The 27,278-nt window shown below is 34.2% G+C and overlaps 1 protein-coding gene and 1 long non-coding RNA gene across 2 annotated transcripts in view; both read left to right on the forward strand.

Moving 5' to 3' along the window:
- Positions 1 to 27,278, forward strand: part of LOC123629952 (ankyrin repeat domain-containing protein 26-like) — a 64,258-nt gene that overhangs the window by 32,467 nt on the left and 4,513 nt on the right. Inside the window, exons 10-16 of the mRNA XM_045539306.1 lie at positions 5 to 207; positions 4,782 to 4,901; positions 13,358 to 13,533; positions 22,127 to 22,160; positions 22,436 to 22,508; positions 25,023 to 25,236; positions 26,576 to 26,759. Coding sequence (XP_045395262.1) covers positions 5 to 207; positions 4,782 to 4,901; positions 13,358 to 13,533; positions 22,127 to 22,160; positions 22,436 to 22,508; positions 25,023 to 25,236; positions 26,576 to 26,759 — 1,004 coding nt within the window. The remainder of the gene's footprint in view (positions 1 to 4; positions 208 to 4,781; positions 4,902 to 13,357; positions 13,534 to 22,126; positions 22,161 to 22,435; positions 22,509 to 25,022; positions 25,237 to 26,575; positions 26,760 to 27,278) is intronic.
- Positions 5,222 to 10,030, forward strand: LOC123629961. Its single transcript, XR_006732461.1, has 3 exons — positions 5,222 to 5,263; positions 7,703 to 7,796; positions 9,991 to 10,030. It is a non-coding gene; the product is annotated as an uncharacterized LOC123629961 (long non-coding RNA).

Below are 27,278 nucleotides of genomic sequence, written 5' to 3' on the forward strand. Positions count from 1 at the left end.
GTAGTAGAAGCAAAATATGCTACTGTGAGAACAGGTAAGGGAAACGTGTTTGAGGACAAGATTTCTGATCATCCAAAGGAAGATGTGTTTGAATGCTTTCCCACAACATCAGGCAAAGTCCAGGGCTTTTTAAATCCTTCCTTTCCACCACCTGAGCCTCAGCGGAAACCTTCCTCCGGGTCATTGGAAAACTGTGGTCTTACAAAGGTAAGTTATTATTTGAAAAACTTTTCTCCCCCATATATTTATGTACCCCTCCCCAATCCTCATAATGCTGACAAAAATACTGTAAAGAAATGGACCTCCTCAAGGCCATAATAGAAAACAAATGTAATAACAAAAGGAAGGATGGACAGGATTGAGATTTGTAAAAGCTGAGGGGAGTAAACAATTCTTAGGTTAGAAATTGTAGAAGGAAAGAATTAGAAAGCAACCCAAAAGAGCAGCTCAGAAATGTGGAAATGAAGAGGGGGATGATGGGGAAGAATTCATGCGAAGAAGGGCAAGATAAATACAAAGTTTGATTAAGAGAGTCAAGATCACACAAATTATTATGAAAAGATAACAGAAATAGTGGAGATAAATGAGAGTGGGAACTCTGTATCGTAAGGTATGTTAGAAATTGTTTTCATGCAAATCAAGAAAAGACAGGCAATGAAAAAGAGGCTGATATTCTTTTAAAAACTTATAGATTGCTTTAATGAAAAACAAACCGAAAAGTTAAGGGTGGCTATAATTAATATATTGTACATTTAAAACTAGCTATAAGAGAATAATTCAAATGATTCTGCCATAAAGAACAGATACTATTTAACATGATGCATATCTCAAGTACACTGATAAGATTCTAGAAATGTATCAAAATTTAGGTCCCTTCAAAATTTGTACATCTGTTATGCTCAAATAAAAACTATGTAAAAAGGAAAAAAATGAATCCTCATTTTTAAAAAATTATTAAGGTAATACATTTAATCTAGTAAATTATTAAAGTAATATATTTAATCGAGTAAAACCTATGTTCCTGGATAATGCCAAGTGAAATATATTTCAGGCCATATCTGATATTATGAATTATTAATTTTTGACTCTTTCATTTCTTCTTTAAGGTTTATAACTTATCTTTTGCATATCCATAACTTACTTAAATAATTTGTATTACTGTTTGGTATAATGTTGACAATCATTTTAGATCTGTTTGAAAATAGAGAAAGGAATAAACATTTTATTTGATCTTTTTTAAAATTTCAGGTTATATAAGGGAGGTTCTTAATCAGTATTCATTAAATAAGAATATAAATTTTGAGCTGCAACCCTCTTGAAGAAATAAATGCTACAATTGTTTACTTCTGGACATGTGATTTATCTTGTGCCAATAATTTCTACATATAACAGACACACATATGTATACATCACATGAATGCAATCATAATTGATTATTGTTCCCTAGAATAAACTACTTATTGTCATAGCATTATAAAGAAGGGGTGACTGTCAACAGAGTATACACATTCATCTCTGGAAGATGGTTGTTTACTTTTAAAAAATATTTCTAGCATTGGGAACATTTTATATTATTCTCAGGAAGATTTATTAAGTTTAGTATTCATAGTTGTTATATCTTGCACATAAATTTGTTCATCTGCAAAACTCAGAAAGCCTGTAGACTTGATTTTGTAGTCCTCTCTCCACTCCTTATGTGAATATTGGGGCCTGTTTGACAATTGTAGATGTATTTAAAGATTCTTAAATCTTCAATTCGGGTAATCATAGCTTTATGTTCTTTATAGTAGATGCTCTGTCCAATTTTTAACTACCGTCCTATATGATGGAAATAGGAAATTAGAGCTATGAGTATGTTGCTTACATGGGAGTAAGAAAACAAGGTGAAATTTAATGGAGGGCTTTATGTTTCTTTCTTACATGATCATAGTACTTAGAAATACATCATAATTTTGCATCACATAAGCATTTCTCTTCTACAGTTTAAAATTTTAAGATTAATTTTATTTTTTTTAGTGTCATTCCTTTTTTTATTTTAAATTTTTTAATTCAGGATATTTTGGGGGTGCAAACATTTTGGTTACATGAAATATTGTTTGCCTCACCCTAGCTAGGGCTATAAGAGTGTCCTTCCCACATACAGTGTTCCCCATTTCCATTAACTGTGGGTTTACTCCCCTCAGTCCTCCACCCCCCAACTTGACCAGCACCCAGTGAGTATTACTACCCTATGAGCACCTTAGTGTTTATCAGTTAGTACCAATTTGATAGTGAGTATATGTGGTGCATGTTTTTTCATCCTTCTGATACCTTACTTAAAAGGATGGTCTCAATCTCTATCTAGGCTCACATAAGAAGTACTAGATCACTGTTCTTTTTTGTAGTTGAGTATTATTCCACGGTATACATATATCATTTTATTAATCCACTCATGTATTGATGGGCACTTGGGTTGTTTCCATAGCTTTGGAAAAGTGAATTGTGCTGCTATAAACATTTGATTGCAAATGTCTTTATTCTCTTCCTTTGGATAGATGCCTAGTAGTGGGATTGCGGGATCAAATGATATCTCTATTTTTAGCTCTTTGAGGTATCTCCAAATTACTTTCCACATGGGTTGTACTAATTTGTAGTCCTACCAGCAGTATAAGAGTGTCGCAATCTCTCGTATCCATGCCAGCATTTGTTATTTTGGGCCTTTTTAATAGAGGCCATTCTCACTGGAGTTAGGTGATGTCACATTGTAGTTTTGATTTGCATTTCCCTAATGATTAGAGATGTTGAGCACTTTTTTATATGTTTGGTGGCCATTAATCTGTCTTCTTTTGAAAAGTTGCTGTTCATGTCCTTTGTACATTTATTGATGGGGCTATTTGATTTTTTCTTGTTGATTTTCTTAAGTTCTATATAGATTCTTGTTATCAGCCCTTTATCAGATGTGTAGAAAGCAAATATTTTCTCCCATTCTGCAGTTTGTCTGTTTGCTGTAATGATAGTTTCCTTGGCTGTGCAGAAGCTTTGTAATTTGATCAGGTCCCATTTGTTTATTTTTGTTGCTGCTGTGATTGCTTTGGGGGTCTTCTTCATAAATTCTTTGCCAAGGTGGATGTCTAAAAGACTCTTCCCAACATTTTCTTCCAGAATTCTTAAGGTTTCGTGCCTCAGGTTTGAGTCCGTTATCCATCGTATGTTGATTTTTGTGAGAGGTGAGAGGTGGGGATGCAGTTTAAATCTTCTGCACATGGACATCCAGTTTTCCCAGCACATCTTGTTGAATAGAGATTCTTTTCCCATATGTATGCTTTTGTCTGCTTTGTTGAAGATTTGATGACAATATGAGGATGGTTTTATGTCTGGGATCTCTGTCCTACTCCAAAATTCTATATCTGTGTTCTTGTGCCTATACCATGGTGTTTTGGTTACTATAGCCTTGTAGTAAAGTTTGAAGATACTTTCAGACCCAAAGTCAAGGGCTGGAAAACAAACTTCCAAGCAAATGGAAACCAAAAGAGAGAGGCCATGGTGATTCTGATTTCAGACAGCATAAATTTTAAAATAGCAAGACTAAAGAAAGACAAAGATGGTCACAAAATCATGGTGAAAGGAAAAATCCAACAAGAAAGCTTAACAATTCTTAATATTTATGCACCGAACACAGGAGCACCCAGATACATAAAGCAAACCCTGTTTGATCTAAATAGCATGATAAACAGTAATTCCATATTAGGAGGGGATTTCAGTACCCCACTGACTGAATTGGACAGATTCCCAAACAAAAAGTAAGCAAAGAAATCATGGACTTAAACAAAGCTCTAGAACGTATGGGTCTAACACACATCTACAGAATATTCCACCCAAATAAAGCTGAATATACATTCTTCTCATCATCTCATGGAACTTTCTCCAAAATTGATCAAATCCTAGGCCACAAATCAGACCTCAACAAATTTAAAAACATAGAAATTGTACCATGTATCTTGTCAGATCATAGTGGTATAAAACTAGAGATCAATTCCAACAGAAACACTGCTTCACAAGGTCATGGAAATTAAACAATCTCTTGCTGAATGATTACTGGGTCAAGGGAGAGATCCAGATGGAACTTAAGATTAATTTTAAAAATAGTCTTCTTGCAGCATCTTGAATTGGTACTTTAGAATTAAATCTTTTTATTCAATTTAAAAGTGTATGTTATGATAATATTCCAGAAATAAATATTTTCATATATTAGTACTATTATATCTCACATTCTTCAAATTTTTAAAAGTATAGTTGAAAAAATTGAACTGTATTTTTCCTCCTCTTATTCTCATTTTCAAAATTTCTGAGTTCTGTATAGAATTTCATTATTTAATTCTACCATTTTCATATACTTTACAAATACTCATCCTTTTTCTCACATTGCCCTGTCTTGAAATGCTTCACACCCATTCTCAGCACTTTTTCTATCTTTCACAATGTGGCCATATATCTTTGCAGTATTTCCTGATCTTCCCAGGCAGAACTCACTGCTCTCTCCTTTGTGCCCTTACTGTCCTTTATTCACTTTAATTGTAGAATCAGTGAATTATTCTTTTCCATCTCTCTTTCATACATCTCAAACTCCTCTTGAATCTAGGGCAAAATCCACCGTTTTTTTATATTATCAGCTTCTGCCAGAATAGTGCCTGTGATTTGATAGACAGAGTAACGTTCATTGTCTTATAGACTAATTGAGTGAGTGAGTGAGGGAATAAATGCAATGTTTTCTGAAGTTGGGATTTTTTTTTTTTTTTAAATAGGAAGGAGCAACAAAGCCAGCATCTGGACAAAAGGAAAATGGTATTGGTATTATTGAACATGCTCCGCGAGAGCAAAAAGTAATGTCAATTTTATTTATGTGCACAAAAATAACAGAAGTGGTAAGTTAGTGAATACCTATGATACTCTTTAATCCTTAAATGCCATCACACACACACAAAAAAAACATTTAAAGTATGCAGACCCAAATATATTATCCATTTCTTTTAAATATATTTCTTTTGCTGTCTTTCTTGATACTGTCTACTTTTTTCTTCCTAAAACTGGTTCAACCTTGAAATTATTTTTGCTATTAGTTTTATTTTATTGAGATAAAAATGAATGGTGATAGACTTGTATATGTATTTAAAATGTATGATAAAAATGTTCTCATGAGTGTATCTGTGAATACCATTTTATAGACAAGATGTCTGCATTAAAGCCTGGAAAAAATGAAGATGCAGAATCACCTCAGGATTTGGAGGTACTGTCTATTGTTGTTGTTATTTTAAAATATAAGTATCAAATGATGTTAGAACCTAAAAGGAAATGTTTAGACTTTATGTTCTCACCTCTGTTTATGCCTGTAAAGAGTTAGTTTCTTGTATTTTCAGCTCATAATTAACAAATTGGTTATTGCATAGTACAATTCTTCTCACCTGTGGGATTCATTTAAGAAGCTACTATAGTATAGTGCAACAAAATAAAGCTTAGAAAAGGAATCAGTTTGGGTTCTCAACTTAGGTTTTTCTACAACAAAAGAATTATTCCAGGTCAACTTATGATCAAATGAATCATTCTATGTTATATGTGGGTGTGTAAAAGTCCTAATGATACTCAGAGAGAAACTGTTTGAACGATTGTCTTTTCCAACGTGGAACTTAAAAAGATAATATCTGCAACTTGAAGGTGTTCGTATAATTGGGTTGTTAAGTATAGATCTGCAAACAACATTTCCAGACAAGGAAAAGTATGGGAACAGTAAATATGTAGGACTATAGTAACAACAGTTCAGTTTAGTGGTGTTTTAATAAGTAGAATTCATTTTTAAAAATAGAAGCCATTGGATATTTTTGTGGCATCCATGTTTGTACTAGTGTCAGCATAATATAATGACAGTGTACATTGAAGTGACAACTGTGGAAAGATATGGGAAGGGTCTGATGATAGAACAGCTGCTGCACAGTGGTACCAGCACTGAGTGGAAGCCAGAAGACATGTTAGTGTCCTGGTGCTGTCGCTTAGTAGCCATGCAATCTTGAAAAAAATGAATGATTTATCCTATTCAGATATCAGTGACCTTCTTCATAAATATGGTACTAACATCTATTCCTTAAGTACGCGCAATGAACAAATGTGGTAAGAAACATAAAAACATTTTGTAAACTGGAGAGAGTGTTTATACAAATGAGGGACCAAATGATTACACTGATACTCACTAACTTAATGAATGCTGAAGGTACTTTTTGCAAACCAGAAGGCAGTAGTCCTAAGAAAAGAATGGAAGTTATAGCAAGCATATGGATTCCTAATTTTGGTTATGTTCAGTTTCCCAGCAGACTATTACCAGAGATGTCCTGTGGGAATATAGTGATTTGATGCTTGAGACCTTCCTGATGGGATTTTACATGTTTTGACGTTGATTAAATGTCTGTTATTGAGTACCAACTACATGCTGGGAAGTAAGACACTGAATATACAAGATGAGGGAATATGCTATAGGGGTAGGAAGAGAAAAATAAGTAAACAACAAAGAGCTATAGGTCATTATAAGTTCTGCATATAAGGAAAACAGAGACTGGTTAGAAAATATTGAGGTAGTTTGTAGTTAGGATGGGGATGGAAATGTGAATAGAATTCTGTAGTCAGAGAATATCTTTCTGAGGGTGACATTTACATCGCCGACTTTCACATGACTAGGAATGAGCAAGCTACGTGAAAGTCTAGGAGGAGGACATTCTGGATGGAGAGATGAGTGGATCACATCTCTTCATTTTACCCTTAACATCCTGGAATGACCAGGAAGCAGGAAATGGGACAACCACCATCCTACTCAATTATTATTAAGTATAGAAAAAATGTACAAATAAGTGTCCAGCACCATTTAGATGCTTTATGAATAAATATTCTTATAATTCTCTTCATTAAGGTTTGCTATTCTTTTTTGCAGTTTTCTTTTTAATTGGGAAAGAGTTACATATACTTTACTTTGTGTATCTCTAATATTTGTTTGCTTTACCTTGTACATGTGTAACATTTCCTTGGTTTTATTGAAATATGACATAAAGATATGTTTTTTTACTACTCCATCATTTTATTCATCCGTTTATACTATCAGTAAAAACTTTATTAAAAAATATTTAGATATTTGCAAGCCCTTGTTTCCAAAATGATGCAGCTTGTTAAATGTGCTGTTCTTCCTGAACTTGACATACTCTGATGTTTGTTATCATGCTAAGTATCTTATTTTAACACTAAACATTTCGAAGGTTAAAATTATTCTAAATATTTAATTATGTAATTATTATAGTAGGTGTATTGTATGTATGTATATATATTAAATACTCTTCTTATTTTTGGTGGGGATTGTAAAGTACAATCAGGTATTTTGAAGTTACTTCCTTGTTGAAATGTGCATACCCATTAATATTTTGTCTGTGACTATATTGCCTTTTTCCTCCATTCTTGGTTTTCAGAGTCAATAGCCAGAAATAGATAAAAGGTAACCTTGAGCTGGATAACATTTGTGAAGTTCCCTGTACAAATGTTTTGGTTTTTCAATACATACTTCTCTTATTTTTAAGTCTAATTGCCTTTACAATAGGAAATTCAGGTAGTTTTAAGAATATGATTGGAAAATTTTGATGGAATTCATTATTTTTATTTTTTAATTGAAACTTATTATTGATATTAATTTTAACAGAATGTCTCCACGAATCTCCCACAGAAGTATGGTGGTGATTTACGGTGGGCTGCAGTTCACAAACAAGAATACACCATAAATGGACAAGTAGAAGGTAAGAACCATATTTTATTAAAAGAAAATAATTTAACAGACTGTTTATTTAAAAACATGTACACTGATACATTCTAAAATCCAAAGAATATCATCAAGCATCAAGAAGCAGGCATATGTAATGGAGGGTGGTCAAATAAAATAATTCTTCAGAAAAAGGAAGAGCAGAGTGTTTGAAATGTGGGAAGCATATAAAGTGAGCTTCCAATACCAGAGTGTGTCAGAGAAGTATAGCAAACATTTCTCACTCTTCTTATCTCCCTCACTGTTGGGAAGGCACTAAGGATTGAGGCACCTAAGCCTGCAGCACTATCTTTTCTATACCATAGAGGAATAGAAGCATATGTGGTCAGCTGTACACATGCATAATTTAATGTGGTTTGAAATGTTCTTACTTCATAGGGTAGAATTAGTACTGCTCAAGATAAAAACTTTGGAGAGAAGAAGAGAATAGGGTCAGTTATTGAGAGATGAGGGAAGATAGAGGCTGATAAGCAGCCCATTAGAAACATTATGACTTGTAATACAATTTCATTTGTGGGGACATGATAGGGAGGAACATGAGGCTAGATTCCAAAAGGGTCAGTTCAGGTAGAGGAATGTGGAAGTACACTCAGTGTAGACCAGAGCGTCTCAAACTTTCATCAATCAGCTGTGTTAAAAATGCACATTCTGAGTCAGCAGCTCTGGGATTCTGCATTTCTAGTAACTTCTCAGCTGATGCTCCTGCTGGTGGGCCTTGGGTATAGACTTCTTTTTAGAGAAATCTGGAAGAAGAGCCATTGGATAACAGTTTAAGACGTTACAGGATCAGGGGAAAACATTATTTTGTTATCATTTCTGAGCATGTTTGTAGCCAGAGGGGAAGGAGCCAAGTGATGAGGAAGGAGAAATTAGAGATGTGAGGTACTACTGCTAAATGAAGAGGAAAGATGTGGTGGGAATAATAAATCAAAGATGTTGAAGGAGGAGAATAAGGGGCACAGATCTCTACATGACTGCTGTAAAGGAAGAAAGATTGTGAGGGGTGAAGGAGGGAGGAATGAAAGAAGTTAGGAAGGTGATTTTGGAGTTGATGAGGAAACTTGGGAGCACTTCAGATGACTTCATTATATTTACACTCAAACAGAAGCTTAGATTCTTGCTACTTTAAAGGTTAGTAGAAGCAGGAGGGAGTGCTAGAATTGGGGTGAACAATAGTAATTTATTTTTCCTCCCCATAGCTGTCAGACAGCAAATATACATGTTGCATTAATATTAGTTAATCAAATGAGATTAATTTGAATATAGAAGCATCAGCCGCTTTTTTAAGATAGCTAAATTTTTGGTAAGGTAATTGTTTCATAAAAGTCTTTTAAAGACTACTTGGTAACCCAACTAATTTTAAAAAGAAAAAAAATTACAGAGTTCATCCTTGAATACTAAAATTGTTATTTCAATATAGAAAATTTATTATACATTGTTTCTTAGATGTGGTGTTAAGGCTTTTTGTATGTGTGTGTATCAAGAAAGTTTAAGATGACTAACCCAGAGGATACAAGAAATGTAGGCATACCAATAGCCCATATAACTAATGAAAAAGGTGAATATTTTCATTAACTAGCATTCTACAAATGAATCCAAGCTGATCAGTTCAGAATAGTTTTTCCGATGAAAGATGAATTATGCTCTCAACTGCATTGCAGCTGAGTACTTCTAAATCGTGGGACAAATTGAAGAACATGATAACTAATTATAGTATAATGGTACAAATAATTCTGCTGGGTTGTGTTACAGATATGCTGTAGCATTCTCCCATCAGTTTTGATGGTTACCCTCTCAGGGTCATGACTTTCTCCGCTGATTAATGATCCCTTTTCCCCTCATCAATCAGCATGTTCACACAGATCTATGGCCACTTTCCTCTTCAGTTAACAGACATAGCTAATAGTTAATAGAATTTGTGAGTGAATCTTTGAGATGTTGTATGCCTTGGACCAGGTGTCTCCCCAAGTGGTTTCTTGAAGCTTGGGTTTTTTTTCTTTTTTTAATTAGAAATATTTCTTAAAGAAGTAAGTATTTCATCATAGATTTAGCTTCATTTAAACTCTAAATTTATACAATGAAAATTTTATTTTCTATCTATTTCTATAAAGACTGTCTTTTACCTCACTCTTCTAACTAATCCAATTTAATTCAATGTATGGATTTTTTAGCAGAAGAAGACCTAGAAGTGACATCAGAGAATGAGCAAGAGAGTCATGAAGGAAGTGAAAATAACCAGCCACCGGTATGTAAAGATTTAAATTTAAATTTCTGGTTTAACATAATTTTCTTCATTTTAATAACATCATTTTGCACTAACCTGTTAGAGTAAATAATCATTTACTATTTTATAATTTTATTTACTTATATTTTTATTTTTCCAATTTATTTATTTATTTTCATTTTTCAAAAAAATTTCAGAATATTATAGGTCTACAAACATTTTGGTTATGTGTAATGCCTTTGCATTGCCCAAGCCAGAGCTACAAGTGTGCCCATCCCCCATACAGTGTGCTATGCGCTCATTAGTTATGAGTTTACCTACCCCCATTTAAAGTAGTTATGCAACTGAAAATATTCTTACAATCTCTAGTAACTTATAGCTGATGTTTACCTTGGAGTTGAGGCATATGTTTTTCCAAATTTTGTTTACTCTTCCATTTTTACAACTTCCTTACATGATAAAGAGGGTGACATCAAATATTGAATTATAAGCAATAGAAATTATGAGTAATTTAAGAGTGATGACCACTGAGTTGTATTCATGTCAAAGGAGTAACCATTGCCAGTGGTTCAGAATTTTCAGTTTTATGTTATCAATCATTAATGGCACGGTTAAAGATTTCTTCTGCCTTGTGGTCTCTAATTGACTTCATCATCTATGTCCAGGGTGAGAATAGGGTCATAAAGTCATCTGTACTGTCTGTTAAGGGACTCATATCTTTAAGAAGGGGTCCTTTGGTGTTAGGGTACAAACAACTTTCTAACTTGTTTTAATGTGGGAAATCATGAAATGTTATTATATTTTTAAATTCACTGTCATTAGGAGACTTTAGACTGTTAGTGGCCTCTGAATGGAGGTTTTTTCCAAGTTCTTGGTGTTAATCAGGAAAAGAATTTTAGGATGGACCATGAAAGTCAAGCAGGAAGCTTTATATTGAATGATTGAAAGCAACAGTGCACTCTCTCAAGAGTAAGAGAGTGGGCAGGCTTTGAAAAGAGCATCTGCATCAGGAGGAAGAGGTTTTTGGTGTTCTGAAGTCTTATTAATCGAGGGGAGGAGTATTTATGAGTAAGGGGCTGACTTTTGCTATGAATTTGAGTAGTAATTCCTAAAATTGGGTTTGCTCTCATTTTAATACTGTATATGGCTGTCTTTGAGCCATCATGGTGATTTCAAGGGTGGAGCAATTGTAAAACTCCAGTAATAATTGGCCTAAGTTCATGTAAAATGACAGAAATCATAATGACAAGCCAGCTGAAGCTGGTTCTTGCCTATGGTTAACAGCCCCTCTAGTCAGCTCCTGTCTAAGGGTTATTTACTGTAACATCTGCTCCCACTTTGCAAGTCCCCACATGTGATCTCAGCCCTGTCTCTGAAACTTCTCTTCTAACAAGACTATATTAGAACTAGTCTTAAGCAGATTGTCCATCTAGATTCGTGACATTATCATCTTATGGTATATCATTTGAATTAACATTTAAGAAATTCCTTTTCTTTCTAATTGGTGTGTTGATTTTGGATCCTAATAATTAAAAGTGTGACACTCCCCAGTTAGCAATCTTTAGAAAAAGTACTTAAGTGCTACCCTTTCTACTTTCTCTTCATCAATTGCCTGATCCATTCTGATTTTCTACTTATAAAAGTTCATGGGTAAGATGGAGTTATCTAAAGATATAATTGTATATAGAAATAGATTTTATCTGTTATGTAAATGATAGGAGTTCAGAATATTTTTTTCATAATCATTATTCCTTAATCAACCTGTTTCTCCATCTCCAGTCTTCCAAGTGGCCTAAGGACTGGGAAGCTAATTCATTCATATGCCATATCATCTCAACAAGAATAAATGTAAAATAAGTTAATAAAAGTATGTAGTAAGGTCTAGGATTTTTTCACCCCCTAGTGACTTAAAGATGAATTGCATTGATTTGAGCAATAAAATGAAAATACAGTGGGAAGGAAGCAGTGACTGAGAAGAGATAAATATGTGTCTAACCTTGAGATTTGCAACAAATATGCCCAGCCAAGTGAATCTGTTTAATGTGCTTTTATGTGTGCAAGATTCATCTATTTGATTCAAACTGTTGGAACTTAAAATTCCATCATAACCACTTTAAATATTATTGACCAGAAACATATATAGTTCCACATAGCTTTTAAAATCGCCACTCTCAAATGTTTGTGAAATCAGAATTTACATTATGTTGCAAATATGGTATAAGATTTGACAAGTATGATTTGATCATATGAGTAGAAAAATCCCCAGCCAAAAATACAGTATTTGACTCCAAAATGGAAAGGTGAGTTCTGTACGTTGAGTTTTAAAGCTACACAAAAATCTAGAGATACTCTTTTTTAAATGTCGATGTAGATGAGGCCTGCCCCCCAATTAAGGCATTTAGTTATTTTGCCAAAGTCAGACAGTTAATTTATCTGACTAGTTTTTGACTAGTTTAATCTCGTAATTTACCTGATTCAGCATGATGCAATTCCACTATCTCTTTTTCTTTTTTTGTCAGAAATTGCTAGGTAATGCCACTTTAGGAGCTTTGAATGAATCATTTAATCTTTCTCGGTTTTACTCCAGTTATCAGTAGGTGAAGGAGCTAAAATAGATAATTACTTTATAATGTACATCCTCCAACTGTAAAATTGTATGGCTACTGAATGTGAAATTTGGGAAGCATCTCATTTTTCAGGACTCCACACCAGCAACTGAGCACTTGCACTCTGCTCCTTGTGTGGTGACAAACTTGGTTCATATACATTTGTGTGTATCTTCGTCTTTGGATATTTCTCTATCCAAATGAAAAAAGAATGATAAACGGCAGCGTCAAAAGATTAACTTGGTGCAGAAAAGGGAAAGCTTTCTCTCTGTTCCTGAAGCCTTACAATATTGCATCCTCTAAATCTGGCCATTTAACGTAAAATCCAGGTGATAAGACAGAAGAAGACGTGATTTATGTCTTTGTCTTTTTCTTTCTGTCTCTGCCAGTCAAATGGGGGTGGAAATTCCTATTATCCAGAGAAGAGTGGATGTGAATAACAGCAAAAAATTAAGAAGGGCCCTTTTAGAAATTTGGGAAAATTCTGTTTCATTCACTCAAACAGAAATGAAGTAGACTTTATAAAAATTTCAATAATACCATAATAATTATAATTATATGGTAATTATGTACAATAATATTCAAGTAAGCACAAAATATTTAATGATTAAAAATATGACAGTTAAGGTGAGTCAAGGGATAAAATCAATGAAAAGAGAAAAAGTTATTTTTATTGATAAGGTAATAACAATTATTCGTACTATCAAGCTTTCATTAAAGGTTGAAGAAAAGGAGAAGCACAAAAGCAATAAAATGGCAGCATCAGAAAACCTATGTGATGGTGCTGGTGATGACAGTGACGATGACGCATTACTTCAAGAAAGAAAGAGTAGAAAAACTGACAGTTGGCAATTTCCTAGGATGGAGAATGAAGTGTGTGATAGGTAAGCCTGTAGCAATATTTAACAGTAGATAATTTTATTGTGCTATACAATTAATTCTAATTGGACTAATATTCATGATTAACAAATTTTATGCTTTCTGTAGGTATATTCAGCCTTGCTCGGTGATCAGAAAAATGTGCATTAATGATGTAACATATTTTCCAATGATACTGGCATTTTATTAAAAGATTAGCAGTGTTGGCAAATGTGAGGAAAATGCATTTTGATACACTGTTGGTAAATAAAATTGACAAATCCTTTTTGAAGTGTAATTTAGTAGCATGTATCAACACTTCAAATATGTCACTCCTTTGGCCTACCAGGAACTTAGGATCTGGGACTAGATGCTGCAGGAAAACATGACTTGTAGAAACACATGTAAACACATACGAGTTAAGGACATTTATTCTATATTGTATATAACATACAAGAAGCCAATATATTCATAAAATAGATAGCCTATGTATGTCAAAGATCTATAATATATGTGTGTTCAGAATATTTATACAAGTGTGTTACGTGCATACATGTATATGCATGTTAAAGATAGTTACTGTAACATCATCATCTCAAAAACTTCGAGGTAGTCTACATACCAATCAAGAAGGAAATAGTTACATTGTCATGTCCATATAATAATGTCATATGCAACCATTTAAACAACAAAGTTAGATCTGTAGTGTACTGATTACTTCACAATTGATGGATATTTAAAGCATATAGTTTGATGACACATCTTAAGCAAATTATGTTAGAATTCTTGTAATATCTGCTGAGGTTCAAAAGGATGCTGCATGCTACACTGCAGCTCTACCTTGTTCCCAACAGAATTGCTAATTATTGATTTGTTGGGGTTTTGTTCTCAATGCATGAGTGCTCACCTGCTGGATCCTCACATTAATCCAGATATTGCCAAGGGATTGCATATCCATATCCCATATAAACATTTTCATATTTTGGGTAAAACTTACTAAAATACATCAAAGGATCTTTAATCTACTAACCAGGTATTGGCCACCTCATTCTGTAGAAAGCCAGATAGTAAATGATTTAGGCTTTGTGAACCACAGGGCCTCTGTTCATTGTAGTCCACAAACTGTGATAGACAGTAAATAAATAGACATGGTGGTGTCCCAATTAAACTTTACTTATGAAAACAGGCAGCGGGCTTGACTTGGCCCCAAGACACTAATTTGCTGACCCCCGTGCCAACACCAAGGTGCTGCTAATGTGGTGAATCTTCTTTGTAAAGATAGCCTGAATTCATGGCATTAACCTTCCTTTTAAATATACGTCAGTATGCATCATACCGTATTTTCTACAGTGACTTTATATGTTACAAACATTCAGTTTAAAAATGAGATTATTTTGTGCATTTACCCCTTTTATTCCTGTCCTTGAATCAGTATTTTAGTATGAGTGATTGCTTTCTATATTTGATGAGTATAAAATATCCTGCAATTGGATGATGTTTCTAAAGGCAAAAATACTACTTTTGAATGTTTTGGTGTTTCTATGGTCTTTTTTATAAGTATGGGCAAAAGTATAAGCAAAAATCAGCTTATATGATCTAGAAATGTTCATAGGATCTTGTAATTCTATAATTTTTGTGAATTTATTCTTTAATACCTTGGTCTGGCGTTTTTTAAAATGCCATATGTATACAATTTGGAAACATTTAAAGTGTGAAAATATACTATATAATTATTTTATAGTGATTGAAATATATAGCTAAACAAGAAGAACATTAGAGTGTCCATGATCATGCCACTTAGGTATGATGGCCTTGAAAAAACTGCCTAGTGTCTGCACATGGACTTGAATTTCTTTGCCATTCACTCTTGAACTCATTCCAGCAATTTTCACTCCCACCTCTAGTGCAAAATTGGTTTTCTCAAAGTTCCCACTGATTTTCACTTTAATAAATCTAGATATAATTTCTGAGACCTCATTTTACTCACTCTGTCAGCAATCTTTTCTCCAGTGAAAAACTCTCTCCTCCATAATCCCTTTTACCCTTGACTTTCAGTATATCACTCACTCACCTGGTTTTTCCTCCTTCTTTTCTAGTTCATCCATCTTAGTCTGTTTTGTGTGTTCATCCTCACACCCCACCTTTCGCACATTGAAGTGTCCCAGGGCTCAGTCCTCAGGCTTCTTTCTCATGACTTTTACTACCTTGTGTGTGCTAATGATTTTCTTAATTCCAGACCTATAGACAAAACTGCCTACTTGACCTCCCTCTTTGGTTAGCTATTAGGTATCACAGCTTACGAGGTCCAAAATTGAGCTATTGATGTTCTTTCTTATACCTCACCCTCATCATGGAGTCTTTCCTACCGGAGTTAATGGGAACCCTTTCAGTTACTCTGGCAAAAACCTTGGTGTAATCCTTGACATCTCTCTCTCTCTCATTCTCTCTTTTTTTCTCCCTCTCTGTCTCTGACATCTCATACCAAATCTGTCAGCAAATCTTGTCAGGTCTTCCTTCAAAATAGATGCAGAAACCATTCACAGATTGGTGAAGCCACCACCAATGTCTAAGCCACCACCATCTGCTGTCTAGATGAGTGTAACGCACTCCTAAATGGTCTTTTTTTTCTAGTCCTCTTTCCATCAATGCTTAACCCAGTGCTCATGTTAAAACAAGTCAGAGGATGTCATTGCTCTGCTCAGAACATCCCAATTGCCTCCCATTTCAGTCAGAGTATATGTCACCATTCTTCTTAATACCTAAAAGGAAGCACGTGATCTGATCTTTAGTCCCTCTGCCTTAATTTTCCATTTTTTTAAATCCCTTTAGCTCTGCTACTGCCTCATTGAACTTCTCACTATTCCTTAAACTCTACAGGCACACCTCTGTACTTGGCAGTTCTGTCTATTTTAAATGGTTTTCCTCAGAAATCTTTCTGGCCTCCTTTTGTCTATTTCTTCAGTTCTTTCCTTAACAACTGTTTTCTCAGCAAGGCTTTTTCTAGACATGCTAACATTTCCACCATGCCTCTTCTCCGACACATAAACATTTCATTATCCTGCTTTACCTTTTCTCCTCTAACATATGATGCAGTTTGCCCAGCTTTTCTGTTTACTGTCATTGTGTGTTTCCTTCACTCTCATGATAGGACTTTTGCGTGTTCACTGCCATACCCCTGTGTCTGGAAAACAGCCTAGCATGTAATGTCATAAGGACCTACTCCATACACTTGTATTAACTGAGTGTATGGAGTTTACCCTGTGGGTATTGTTTTAATCATTAGACTAAATCTCATTTAAAAGTGTGACATGGGAAAAAATTTTTGCATACTACACATCAGATAAAAGACTGATAACAAGAATCTATTTAGAACTCAGGAAAATCAGCAAGAAAAAATCAAACAATCCTATCAAAAAATGGGCAAAGGACATGAATAGAAATTTTTCAAAAGAAGACATAAGAATGGCCAAAAAACGTATCAAAAAATGCTCAACATCCCTAATCATCAGGGAAATGCAAATCAAAACCACAATGAGATACCACTTAACTCCGGTGAGAATGGCCTTTATCAAAAAATCCCAAAACAACACGTGTTGGCGTGGATGCGGAGAGACAGGAACACTCATACACTGCTGGTGGGAATGCAAACTAGTGCAACCCCTATGGAAAGCAATATGGAGATACCTTAAACAGATTCAAGTAGACCTACCATTTGATCCAGCAATTCCATTATTGGGCATATACCCAGAAGAACAAAAGTCATTTTTTAACAAAGACACCTGTACCCGAATGTTTATAGCAGCACAATTCACAATCGCAAAGATGTGGAAACAACCCAAGTGCCCATTGATCCACGAATGGATTAGTAAACTGTGGTATATGTATACCATGGAGTACTACTCAGCTATAAGAAATAACGATGATACGACATCTCTTTGGTTCTCCTGGAGAGAGCTGGAACCCATTATACTAAGTGAAGTATCCAAAGAATGGAAAAACAAGCATCACATGTACTCACCAGAAAACTGGTTTCCCTGATCATCACCTAAATGTACATCAGGGAAGGATACCAATTGGATATCAGACTGGGATGGGGGGGGTGGGGGGAGGGGATGGGTGTATGCCTACATGACGAGTGCATTGCGCACCCTCTGGGGAATGGTCATGCCTGAGGGTGCAGACCCGGGGAGGTGGGGGGGGGAGGGGATCGAGGTATGAATACATGGCGAGTGCCAGGCGCACTGTCTGGAGAGTGGGAGCGGACGCGCTTGGGACTCTGACTCGGGGGGATGGGCGGGACAGGGACAATGTATATGATCTGAACTTATGTACCCCCATGATGAGCTGAAATAAAAAAAAATATATTAAAAAAAAAAAAAAAAAAAAAAAAAAAAAAAAAAATAAAAGTGTGACATGGGTTCATTGTGACAACTTTACCTAGCGGTTATGCATTTTTGAATTCTTACGTACACTTTAATAAGCTATATTCTGTATATTTATTTGTTTTCATTTAGGGAGAAAAGCCCAATAATGTGTTTACTCAGTATTTACTCTTTTACTGTAATGATGATTGTTTTACATATGGTAAGACAGATCAAAGGAATTGCAAACTTCATTTGTGTTTATTAAGAAAAGTAAAATATAAGTGAGGTAATTTTAATGGACTTAACAATTCTTTCCAAAGAATGGTGAGCCTTCAATATCTGAAATAAGAAGATGAAGTTGGAATTTATTGCTTTCTCTAGTAAGAGAGCTATGCTGGTGAGGCAGTTTCTTCCGACAGAGCAGTTGCTGATCTTACACAGGGTTTTGGGAAGAGTGGCATTGAAGGACTGGCAGCCTTTCAGAGGAATACGTGGGTTGACATCATCTGTACTAGCACGGTTATTTGAGTGACACAGTGGTTGAGTGCTGGGCACTCCCAGGCATGTTTATTGGAATGAGTTTGTGTCTGACTGGCTGTCTCTCAGAAGCAAGTGGCTGATACTGATTGGTGAATGAGGCCAGTGGTCACTGATGGATTGACTAGATTTAAAACTACTTGGGGGTGGCTATTTGTTACCATGGCTACAGATCAGTCATTTTCTAAGTGTGAGGACCAGACATTTTGTGTTGAAATCAGCCTTCTATCAACTATGTTCAAAATGAAAACTATTTGTTATTCTAGAATCGTAAACTTATTTTGCAGTTTGAGTCAAGAGCAGTTGTTTGATAATTGCTCTCAGGAAGATTTCTCCCCAACCCCCTTTTCTTTCTGGCCTGCTTAGTCTTAAACAGAACAGTTATCTACATGATTCATTTTATAGCTGTTACTTTTGTTTTTGTTTTTGATATATTTAAAGGCTCATGCTCAACTCCTAACATAATCTCCTGTGGGAAATTTTGGTTTCTTTGTAAATTCATATACGTATATGATAGTGATTTTCTTACACATGTGTTTATTCCACAAAAAAGTAAATACACTTTTCTGTTGGTATATCTTACTATTTACATTAGAATTAGCTAGGCTAAAAGTATATAAAAGTCAAAAAATTATTTTATTTTCAAACAAAATTATAATTCATCACAATATTACCATTTATAAATCCTATATAGAATGATATATAGGTATTCTAAAAGTAAGGATTTCCCCTAAGATATTTGCCGATTTCTTACATTCATGTTATGTGTGCTTCATGCTATTTTATAACTTTTGAAGTGAAACATTGTCATATTTAAACAGAAAACCAAAAATATAGCACAAATCTAATTATTGCTCCTATGCCTAAGAATCATTTCTTGTAGGCAGTGAGCTCCCAGCTTTCAGTGTAGGATTCAAGGTCAGCGTAGCGTTCACCTCTCAGCATTTGCTTCTATGTATTTTACACTTTTCCTTTCAAGTTCCTAAGAAACACCTAGACACCCTGTGCCTCATCTTGGTACTCACATTCTTTCCTTAAGTTGGTTGGCTTTCTCCTACTTTTTGCCTGGTGAGCTTCTTTTATGTATTTTGTCTGTTCTGTGAAGCCTTCCCTGGGCTCATGTAGAACTTTTCAAAAAGATTCAGTCTTGTGTATCACATTGTATCATAATTGCATTTGACCTTTTTTTTTGAAGCAAGGAATATGTATTTCTTTGCATATTGTTGGTGCTTCATAATATTTTTTTAAATTAATAAGTGAATTGAAATGGAGAAGATGTAGAAGTTTATAAAAAATTCCCTTTTATATATTGTCAATAGAATTATTAGAAAACATTATCTCTTTTATGTGTTTGTTTTAAAGTACTGGTCCTGCATTGCATATAAGGGAAGTAAAGAAAAATGAAAATGAAAAACAGACCTCAAACGAATCTGTGATGAGCAGTGTATGCGCAGGCCAGTTTAGTACCTGGAGGTGTGAATGATGACAGCGCCTGAAGTGAAATAGAATGAAGGAACATAAAATCTATAAGTCCTTTATGTCCTTGTAAAAGAATGTCAGCAGTGATTACTTTTACTGGAAATATAATAGTGTTGCCTGCCAAAACTAGAGAATGCTCAACTGTATCCATGCTGTGAAATGATTGATTAAGATGAGGACAAGTGAACTTGGACAAGGAGTAGAGCAGTAGTTTCTTTTTTTTTTTTTTTTGTATTTTAAGCTAAGTATTATTATTTTTCATTTCAAAATATTAAGAGAGTACAAATGTTTTCGTTACATGGGTGGGTTTTGTAAAACTTGAGTCAGGGCTGTGAGTGTGCCTGTATCCTCTGAGCAGTGTTCAGTATACCCTTCAGGGCGGTCTGTGCCCCTTTCCCTATTTCCCCCTGTTTGATTTCCAATGACTTTTAGTTCCCTGTGTGTCTGTGTGTGCCCCTTAGTTAGTTGTAATTTATTATAGAGTGGATGGAACTAGAGACCATTGTCCTAAGTGAAGTAGCTCAAGAAAGGAGCAGTTTCAATAAATGGTTACCATGGAACCCTGACTGTAGTGGACAGCATGGACAGCTCTTGAGTGACATTTTCCTGGGAAAGGCAATGGAGAAATGGGTAATAACTGAAGAAGAATGTGGGATTCAAGGGAGTTTTATTTATTTATTTTAAATTAGAAGCTTTTAGAGAATATATTTGTATGCTGTTGGGAATGACCAAGTAGAGAAGGAAATTTAATTTTGTTTACATGTCTGAGCACTAGAAACCTTCATACATTACGTTTTAAGCATTTGTAGTAAACTAATTGTCCTTAGAAGTTCTATTCATGTATGATTTTATAGTAGGATGTTATTTCTTCAGAACTGGTTCAGAAATGAAATTTTCTAATTGAATTAAAGATGCCAATGATGACTTAAAAATTAAACTGTAATAGATAGGATTTTTAAAAAGTGTAGTAAAAACACACAGACACTTAAGGCATATTTATTACAGTTTAAACATTCCTTTTTGACCATGTATATATTACAGTACCCTTGCCAGTAGCATAATAAATACCTATGATTTGGTAAGGTGCTCTAAAGTATCAGGTATATGTGTCAACTTTATAATTATTTAGATTGTGGGGAGGGCTTTCTTCATGTACAATAAAAAAGCAAACTATTATGATCTACCACAGATTATTACTTCTGGATTATAAAGTTCTAAAGTATAAAATAAAGTTTCATTGTACCAACAATGTCATTCACATGTATTACATGCTGAATAAGTATTTGTTGAATGCATGAATGAACAGTTGAATAGATAAATGAATGCTTGCTGATGACGTTCTGTAGAAAAAATAAATGTTTAGTTTATTAAAATATGTTTCCAAAATTGGTTGAGTATAAAACCTTTTAAGAAAACATTTGTAAGGTTTAGAAGTTATTATGTATGATTTTGGAAAGAAATGGAATGATAATATTGTTTCCTCTGCTATCATCTCACTTAAAACACTTAAAAATAAATGTTACTTTCACATCACATGGGGAAACCCATGCTTTGGAGTCAGAAACCTGGGTTTGAATGCTGGGTCTGCTACGGACAAGCTTTATGGGCTTGAGCAAGTTCTGTGGCCTTTCTGTGCTTAGCTTCTTCCTTTATAAAATACCTAATGTGTCACCTACCTCACAGGATTATGGTGAGGACAAAAATGAGTTTACCACATGCACAGTGCTTAAAATAATGCATAGTATCTGCATAATAAGTTCGGAATGAGCTAGCTAATACCATCATGAGAAAAACGTTTCCCTCATATAAGGACATAAGTATGATTTCCCAAATAGGTTTCAGTGCCAGTAAAAGCTTGTTTTTAGTGAAAAGGAGAATAATCACAATAAAAATACCCTGATAGATTTCTTTCTATCAAATAATGTAGCTAAGATGTGTTTCCTTTTGTTTTGAATGTCAGAAAGCTTGATCTAAATTTAATTCTTTGTTATGATATTATTAATATATTTTCTGTATCTCTTCATATTACTTTCTATCATTTAAACTTCCTTGTAAAAATTATTATATTTTATATTGCCTGTAAATATAATTACCTGTAACATTTTGAAGAGGAGAAATAAATTTACATATGAATTTTATCATATAAAAATTAGACATTTATATATACAAAAGTTTTAGCTATTCTTTGTATTTCATATATTTATTGTTTCTCTGAAAGAAATTGTTTGTGTTTTTCCAGGCCTGCAAAGAAAACACCTAATGAAAAGAACAAGGTATTTAAAAATAAATTATCAAAAATATTGTTAGAATATGTATTATACAACATAAAATAAGAAAATAGTGGACATTTTGTTGTAAAGTCATTTGCTTTGAAAAAGTGGTAAGAAGCAGTAGGCATCGATAAAGGTATCCTTCGAACAAAAATCCCTTTCTTTTAGAAGAACCTATGATTTTATTCATATAAAAGTTGGATAACTAGCACTTCTGTACATTTTTTTATGCTATGAGTATTTGGAGACATATTGAAGCAGTGTTATTTATTTTGTAGGTGAAAGAACAAATACAGTCTATGAGTGACCATGATGACTTAACTTGGTCATCTGCAACAGCCCCAGAGGATTGTGAGTTGCCTTCCTCTTACTATCAGCATTTTATCTTGCTTGTTGAACAGCTTGGAATGTATTGTAAAGGTAGAACCATTGTATAAATGTAAGACCTTCTTACGTATCCTAAGTAACATATATGTACCCATTGCTTAGCACGGCACCATACAGCACTGATGTGCTATAGTCACGAGTTCATCCCAGAAATATACTTTATGTTAATGTACAATTAGAACTAATGTATATTGTGCACTGTCAGCTGAAGAGTTATGATAATTCCACTGTGTTTTTCTCTGTGTGAATGGCATGCCCAGTCTTTTTGTTGACTCTGCTTCTCCTCCTACCTATAGCCAAGGGCAGGTTGCCATTAACTCCCACCTAGAATATTGGAATACACTTAAAACTGTTTTCCCTTCTACCCTAGCTGCCCAAACTGTGGTCTACTCTTCAACCATAATTATATATTTTGAAAACTCCAGATCTCATCATGGTCCTCCCTTGCTTAAAACGCAGCTATCACCTTTCATTGCTATAAGGTTAAAGATCTCAATTCTCCAGCATTATACTGCATAATTTTCTACCCTTCTTTCTCTCTGTGTTCCAGCCACCATCTTAGATGCTTGTCGCTCTAATCAATGGCTTTCATGAAGCATAATTAATATATGATAAAGACATAGATAAAAAATACATTTTGATAATTTTGGACACATATGGAGACATTAAACCATCACCACTGTCAAGATAGTTAACATCCATCACTCACAAAAGTCTCCTCATGCCCCTTTATATTCCTTTATTAAGAAACTACTCAATTGTTTTCCAAAGTATTTGTACAGTTTTTCATTGCCATCAGCAGTATCTGACAGTTCCGGTTGCGCTGTATTGCCACAAACACCATGTTGTGCCATTTTTTAGAATTTTTAAATTTTAGGCATTCTGGTGGGTGTGTATTGTGCATATCATAATGGTTTCAATATACATTATCCTAATAACTAATAACCTTGAGCATCTTCCCATATGCTTACTTGCCATCTGTATGACTTCTTTGTGAACTATCTTTTTGGAGGTTTTTTAAAATATATTTTGGATACTTTTACTTTATTAACAATGTTTTTGTTTTTTTTTTTCTGCAAGGACTTTGTCCCAGTTTGTGGTTTAACTTTTCTTTCTGTTGGTAGTATCTTATAAAGAGAAGAAGTTTATAGTTTTAATGAAGTCCAATTTATCTATTTGTTCAATTATGGATTTTGATTTTCATAGCATGTCTAAAATGTCTTTGCCCAGCATAAGATCACAAAGACTTTCTACTGTGCTTTCTTCTGGAAGTTTTCTAGTTTTAGGGCTTATATTAATATTTGGATCTATGGTTCCATTTTGAGTTCATTTTTGGTTATTGATATTCAATTGTTCTGGCACCAGACGGTATCTTTCCAATTATATAATGGAATTTAATTATTTCAGTGATATTGTATAGTTTTCAGTGTATAGGTTTTCTTGATTTTACCAGTTTTATCTGTATTTCATTGTTTGATGAAGTTGTAAATATTTTTAAAATTTTAATTTGCTTGTTTTTTGCTAGTATGATTTTTTTCCCAGCCTGGCTCATGGGAATGGCCACTCTTCCTGGCTCTGTGTGAACACCAGGCATGGTTTCCTCTATTTCTTTTAGCTTTTCCCCACCCCCCACCCTTGGTTTAGGTAGTTTCCTAGCACACATGCACTGTTCGTTACTCTACTAAATACCCGACAGGGGATCTCTGCAGGTCTCCAGGTTTCTTTCCCTGTGCTATTCTCTCCTATCCAGTGTTCTGTCCTGTGATCTCTCTCTGCCTTGGTTTTACCAGACTCTCAGCTTCATCACCTCAACTCGGGGAGTCTGGGAGACTCTACCTGAGGTTTTTCCTCCCTCAGTCATGGCCTGGAACGTCTGTCAAGGCAGAGAGCTGAGGCATTCATAAGGCTTAGCTCACTTGTTTCCTTTCTTTCGGGGATCATGGTCTCCATTGCTTGAAGTCCACTGTCCTGAAAATCGTTGTTTAATGTGCCTTGTCTATTTTGTTCTGGTTGTTTCAAGTAAGAAGGTCAATCAGCACCTGTTCCTCCAACTTGGCTGGAAGCAGATTGCAGTGGAGCTTCAGCCCAGGCTGTAGAGTGGCTGGAATGTTTTCCTTCTCCCTTTGCTCAACTGCTTCCTTTCATCTTCTGTTTTTCAGTGTTGCCATCCCTTCCTCAGAGACAGTTCGCTGGGCTCAGTGTAGATCAGTTTTTCTTAAGTGCTCATAGAACTCTCTTTACTTATAGCATCTATCTGAATTTATAATTGTCTTTGTTCCTGACCACACTTTAAGTATTTAAATAAGAACAGAGGTCTTATCTGTTTTATCTTCAGAGCTGGGTGTAAGGTCCTCCACATTGCAGGCCCTCGCTATATATTTGTTCATTGTATGAATGAGTGACTGTTAAATGTGCAGTCCTTTATATCCCAAAAGTACTCATGTATTTTATATCTTTATTGTTTTCTCCCTAATACAGATTTTGTTATCCTATTGAAAATGCAAGATGCCATTCTTTCCCAGCAAAGATTAGTAGAACTTAAAAGCAATGAGTGTGAAAGACTCACAATAAAAATTGGAAAAATGGAAAACGAGGTTAGCGTTCTGCAAGATGAGCTCTATGAAGCCAAAAAAATAATGTCACAGTTAAATTATGAAAAAGCCGTATGGGAATGTGAACTCTCTACTTTGAGGTATGACATCCTAGTTTTAAAGAAATGTTTGCATGTACTGTTTACTTCACACTAAAGATCTACAGGAGAATTTGAGTAATTGCTACTTCCATTCTGGGGTTTAACAGGGGTAAAATCTGTGATGTTGTAGAGTGTGAAATTCTTCAAAGTAAGACAGTAAGTTATAAACTGTGAATATGTCTACTAATAAATGCATATTCTTTTACTTCTTAATGCTAATGGCTACATAGAAGTCTAAAATTTGGAAATCTCATTATTCCAGAAATTATGTTTTGAATTTTAAAATTTTCTGTATTATAATCAATGCTACAAGGAACAGCTTTGATATAAATATTTTCCTACATTTCTAACTATTTACTTTGAATAATTTCTTCAATGTAGAATTTTTGGTGAAAGTATAGGAACTTTTAAAGAAAGATCTTTGATCAATATTGATATTTTTTTCTCAAGAAACTTCATATTAATTTACAATTGAACAGAATGTGAAATGGCCATTTTTCTCAACCCAGAATGAATTTTAAAAATTTTATATGCTTTTATTCTGAATATGCATGGAACAAAAAGTAACATGGAACATAATTACGGATTTGTTTCTTCAACATCACTCTCTCATACAGAGATAAAGTTAATTCAGAGTTCTATGTTAAAATACATATTATCCTATGTTATTTAATTAAATATTAGATCTTCTCTTGTTCCAAAGCAGATTTTAAAATTTTTTATGAAATATAAAATAATGAGCAAGATACACTGAACATGTTACCAAACAAAGAAATGCAAAAGGTGTGGGGTAATAGATACTGGACTCCTTAGGCTGTTCCTGGATCATGGTAATCTGTAGATACATGTTCTGTGAAAGACATGGGAAGGTGCTCTCCTACACGGTAAATTATTGTTAGGGATACCTGCAATATGTCATGAAGTTGACAATTTATTTCTACTGAATGTCTAAGCTTGTTTATAAACAGTGACTTTTTAAAACTTAGTTAACTTGAAATGATCTGCCCTAATTGAGGGGTAATTATGACTGTGTGAAAACAAGGAAACTTTCAAATTGTATCTTTAGTGGATCATTGCCAGTATTCTTTTCCATAATATTTACCAGAGGTACTAGTAACACAAACTTATCAGTTAGCAGATAGTTCTTTCATCAGTACTCTTTATATCCTTTGGAAGAGACTGAAATGAGAAATTAAAAACCTGAGAAGTAGGAAAAATATTCAAGAGCATGGAAATTTTATTAGGATAATAGACCAACATATGAAGAGGCAGATCATAAAGTGGACTTTGTATTTTCTACAAAAAACTAATTTTAAAAGATAAGTGTATTTAATTGCAGATGTACCTTAAAAGAAGAAGGAGAGAAGAGAAGAAATGCTGATCTGTTATATGAAAACACTCGAGAAGAGATAAGAAAAAAGGAAGAGGAATGCAGGAAAGAAGTTGAAATGAAACAACAAGCTGAAGAGTCTGTCAAAACACTGAATGCAGAAATGAATATATTAAGAAACTATTTGTCTGAGGTAAATTGATCTTCGGTAAAACTTTCTATTTTTTTTTTATATTTCAGCTTATTATGTGAGTATAAAAGTCCAGGTTATATATATTGCCATGTCCTGCCCATCACCCCCCCCCACCCCCGAGTCAGAACTTCAACCATGTCCTTTCCCCAGATTAACTTTATGTCAACAATATTGCTTACATCAATTTGGTAAAATATATGTTATGTAGGATTAAAACACAAGAAAAATGTTATCTTAAAAATGAATTATGGCATTTTTAGCTAAAATTCCTTATTATAAATATTGGCATCTGATAAGTGTTCAGTATATGCGTTCTGCATGGAGCAATGAAGGGAAAGTTGAGTTTAATCACTAATAAAAATGTTAATTTAGGCATTTTTATATTACAGTAAGGTCTATAGCTTTGAAACTCTAATGAAACTAGTTTAATGTTCTGTAAATTTTTTTTCACAGTACTATATATGTGTGTATTTAAAATTGTTGTTCTTTGATGAATTTAGCTGTCATTTATTCAATTAA

This window comes from Lemur catta, unplaced genomic scaffold (assembly GCF_020740605.2).
Source record: "Lemur catta isolate mLemCat1 unplaced genomic scaffold, mLemCat1.pri scaffold_65_ctg1, whole genome shotgun sequence".
In the NCBI taxonomy this organism is placed as follows: domain Eukaryota; kingdom Metazoa; phylum Chordata; class Mammalia; order Primates; family Lemuridae; genus Lemur; species Lemur catta.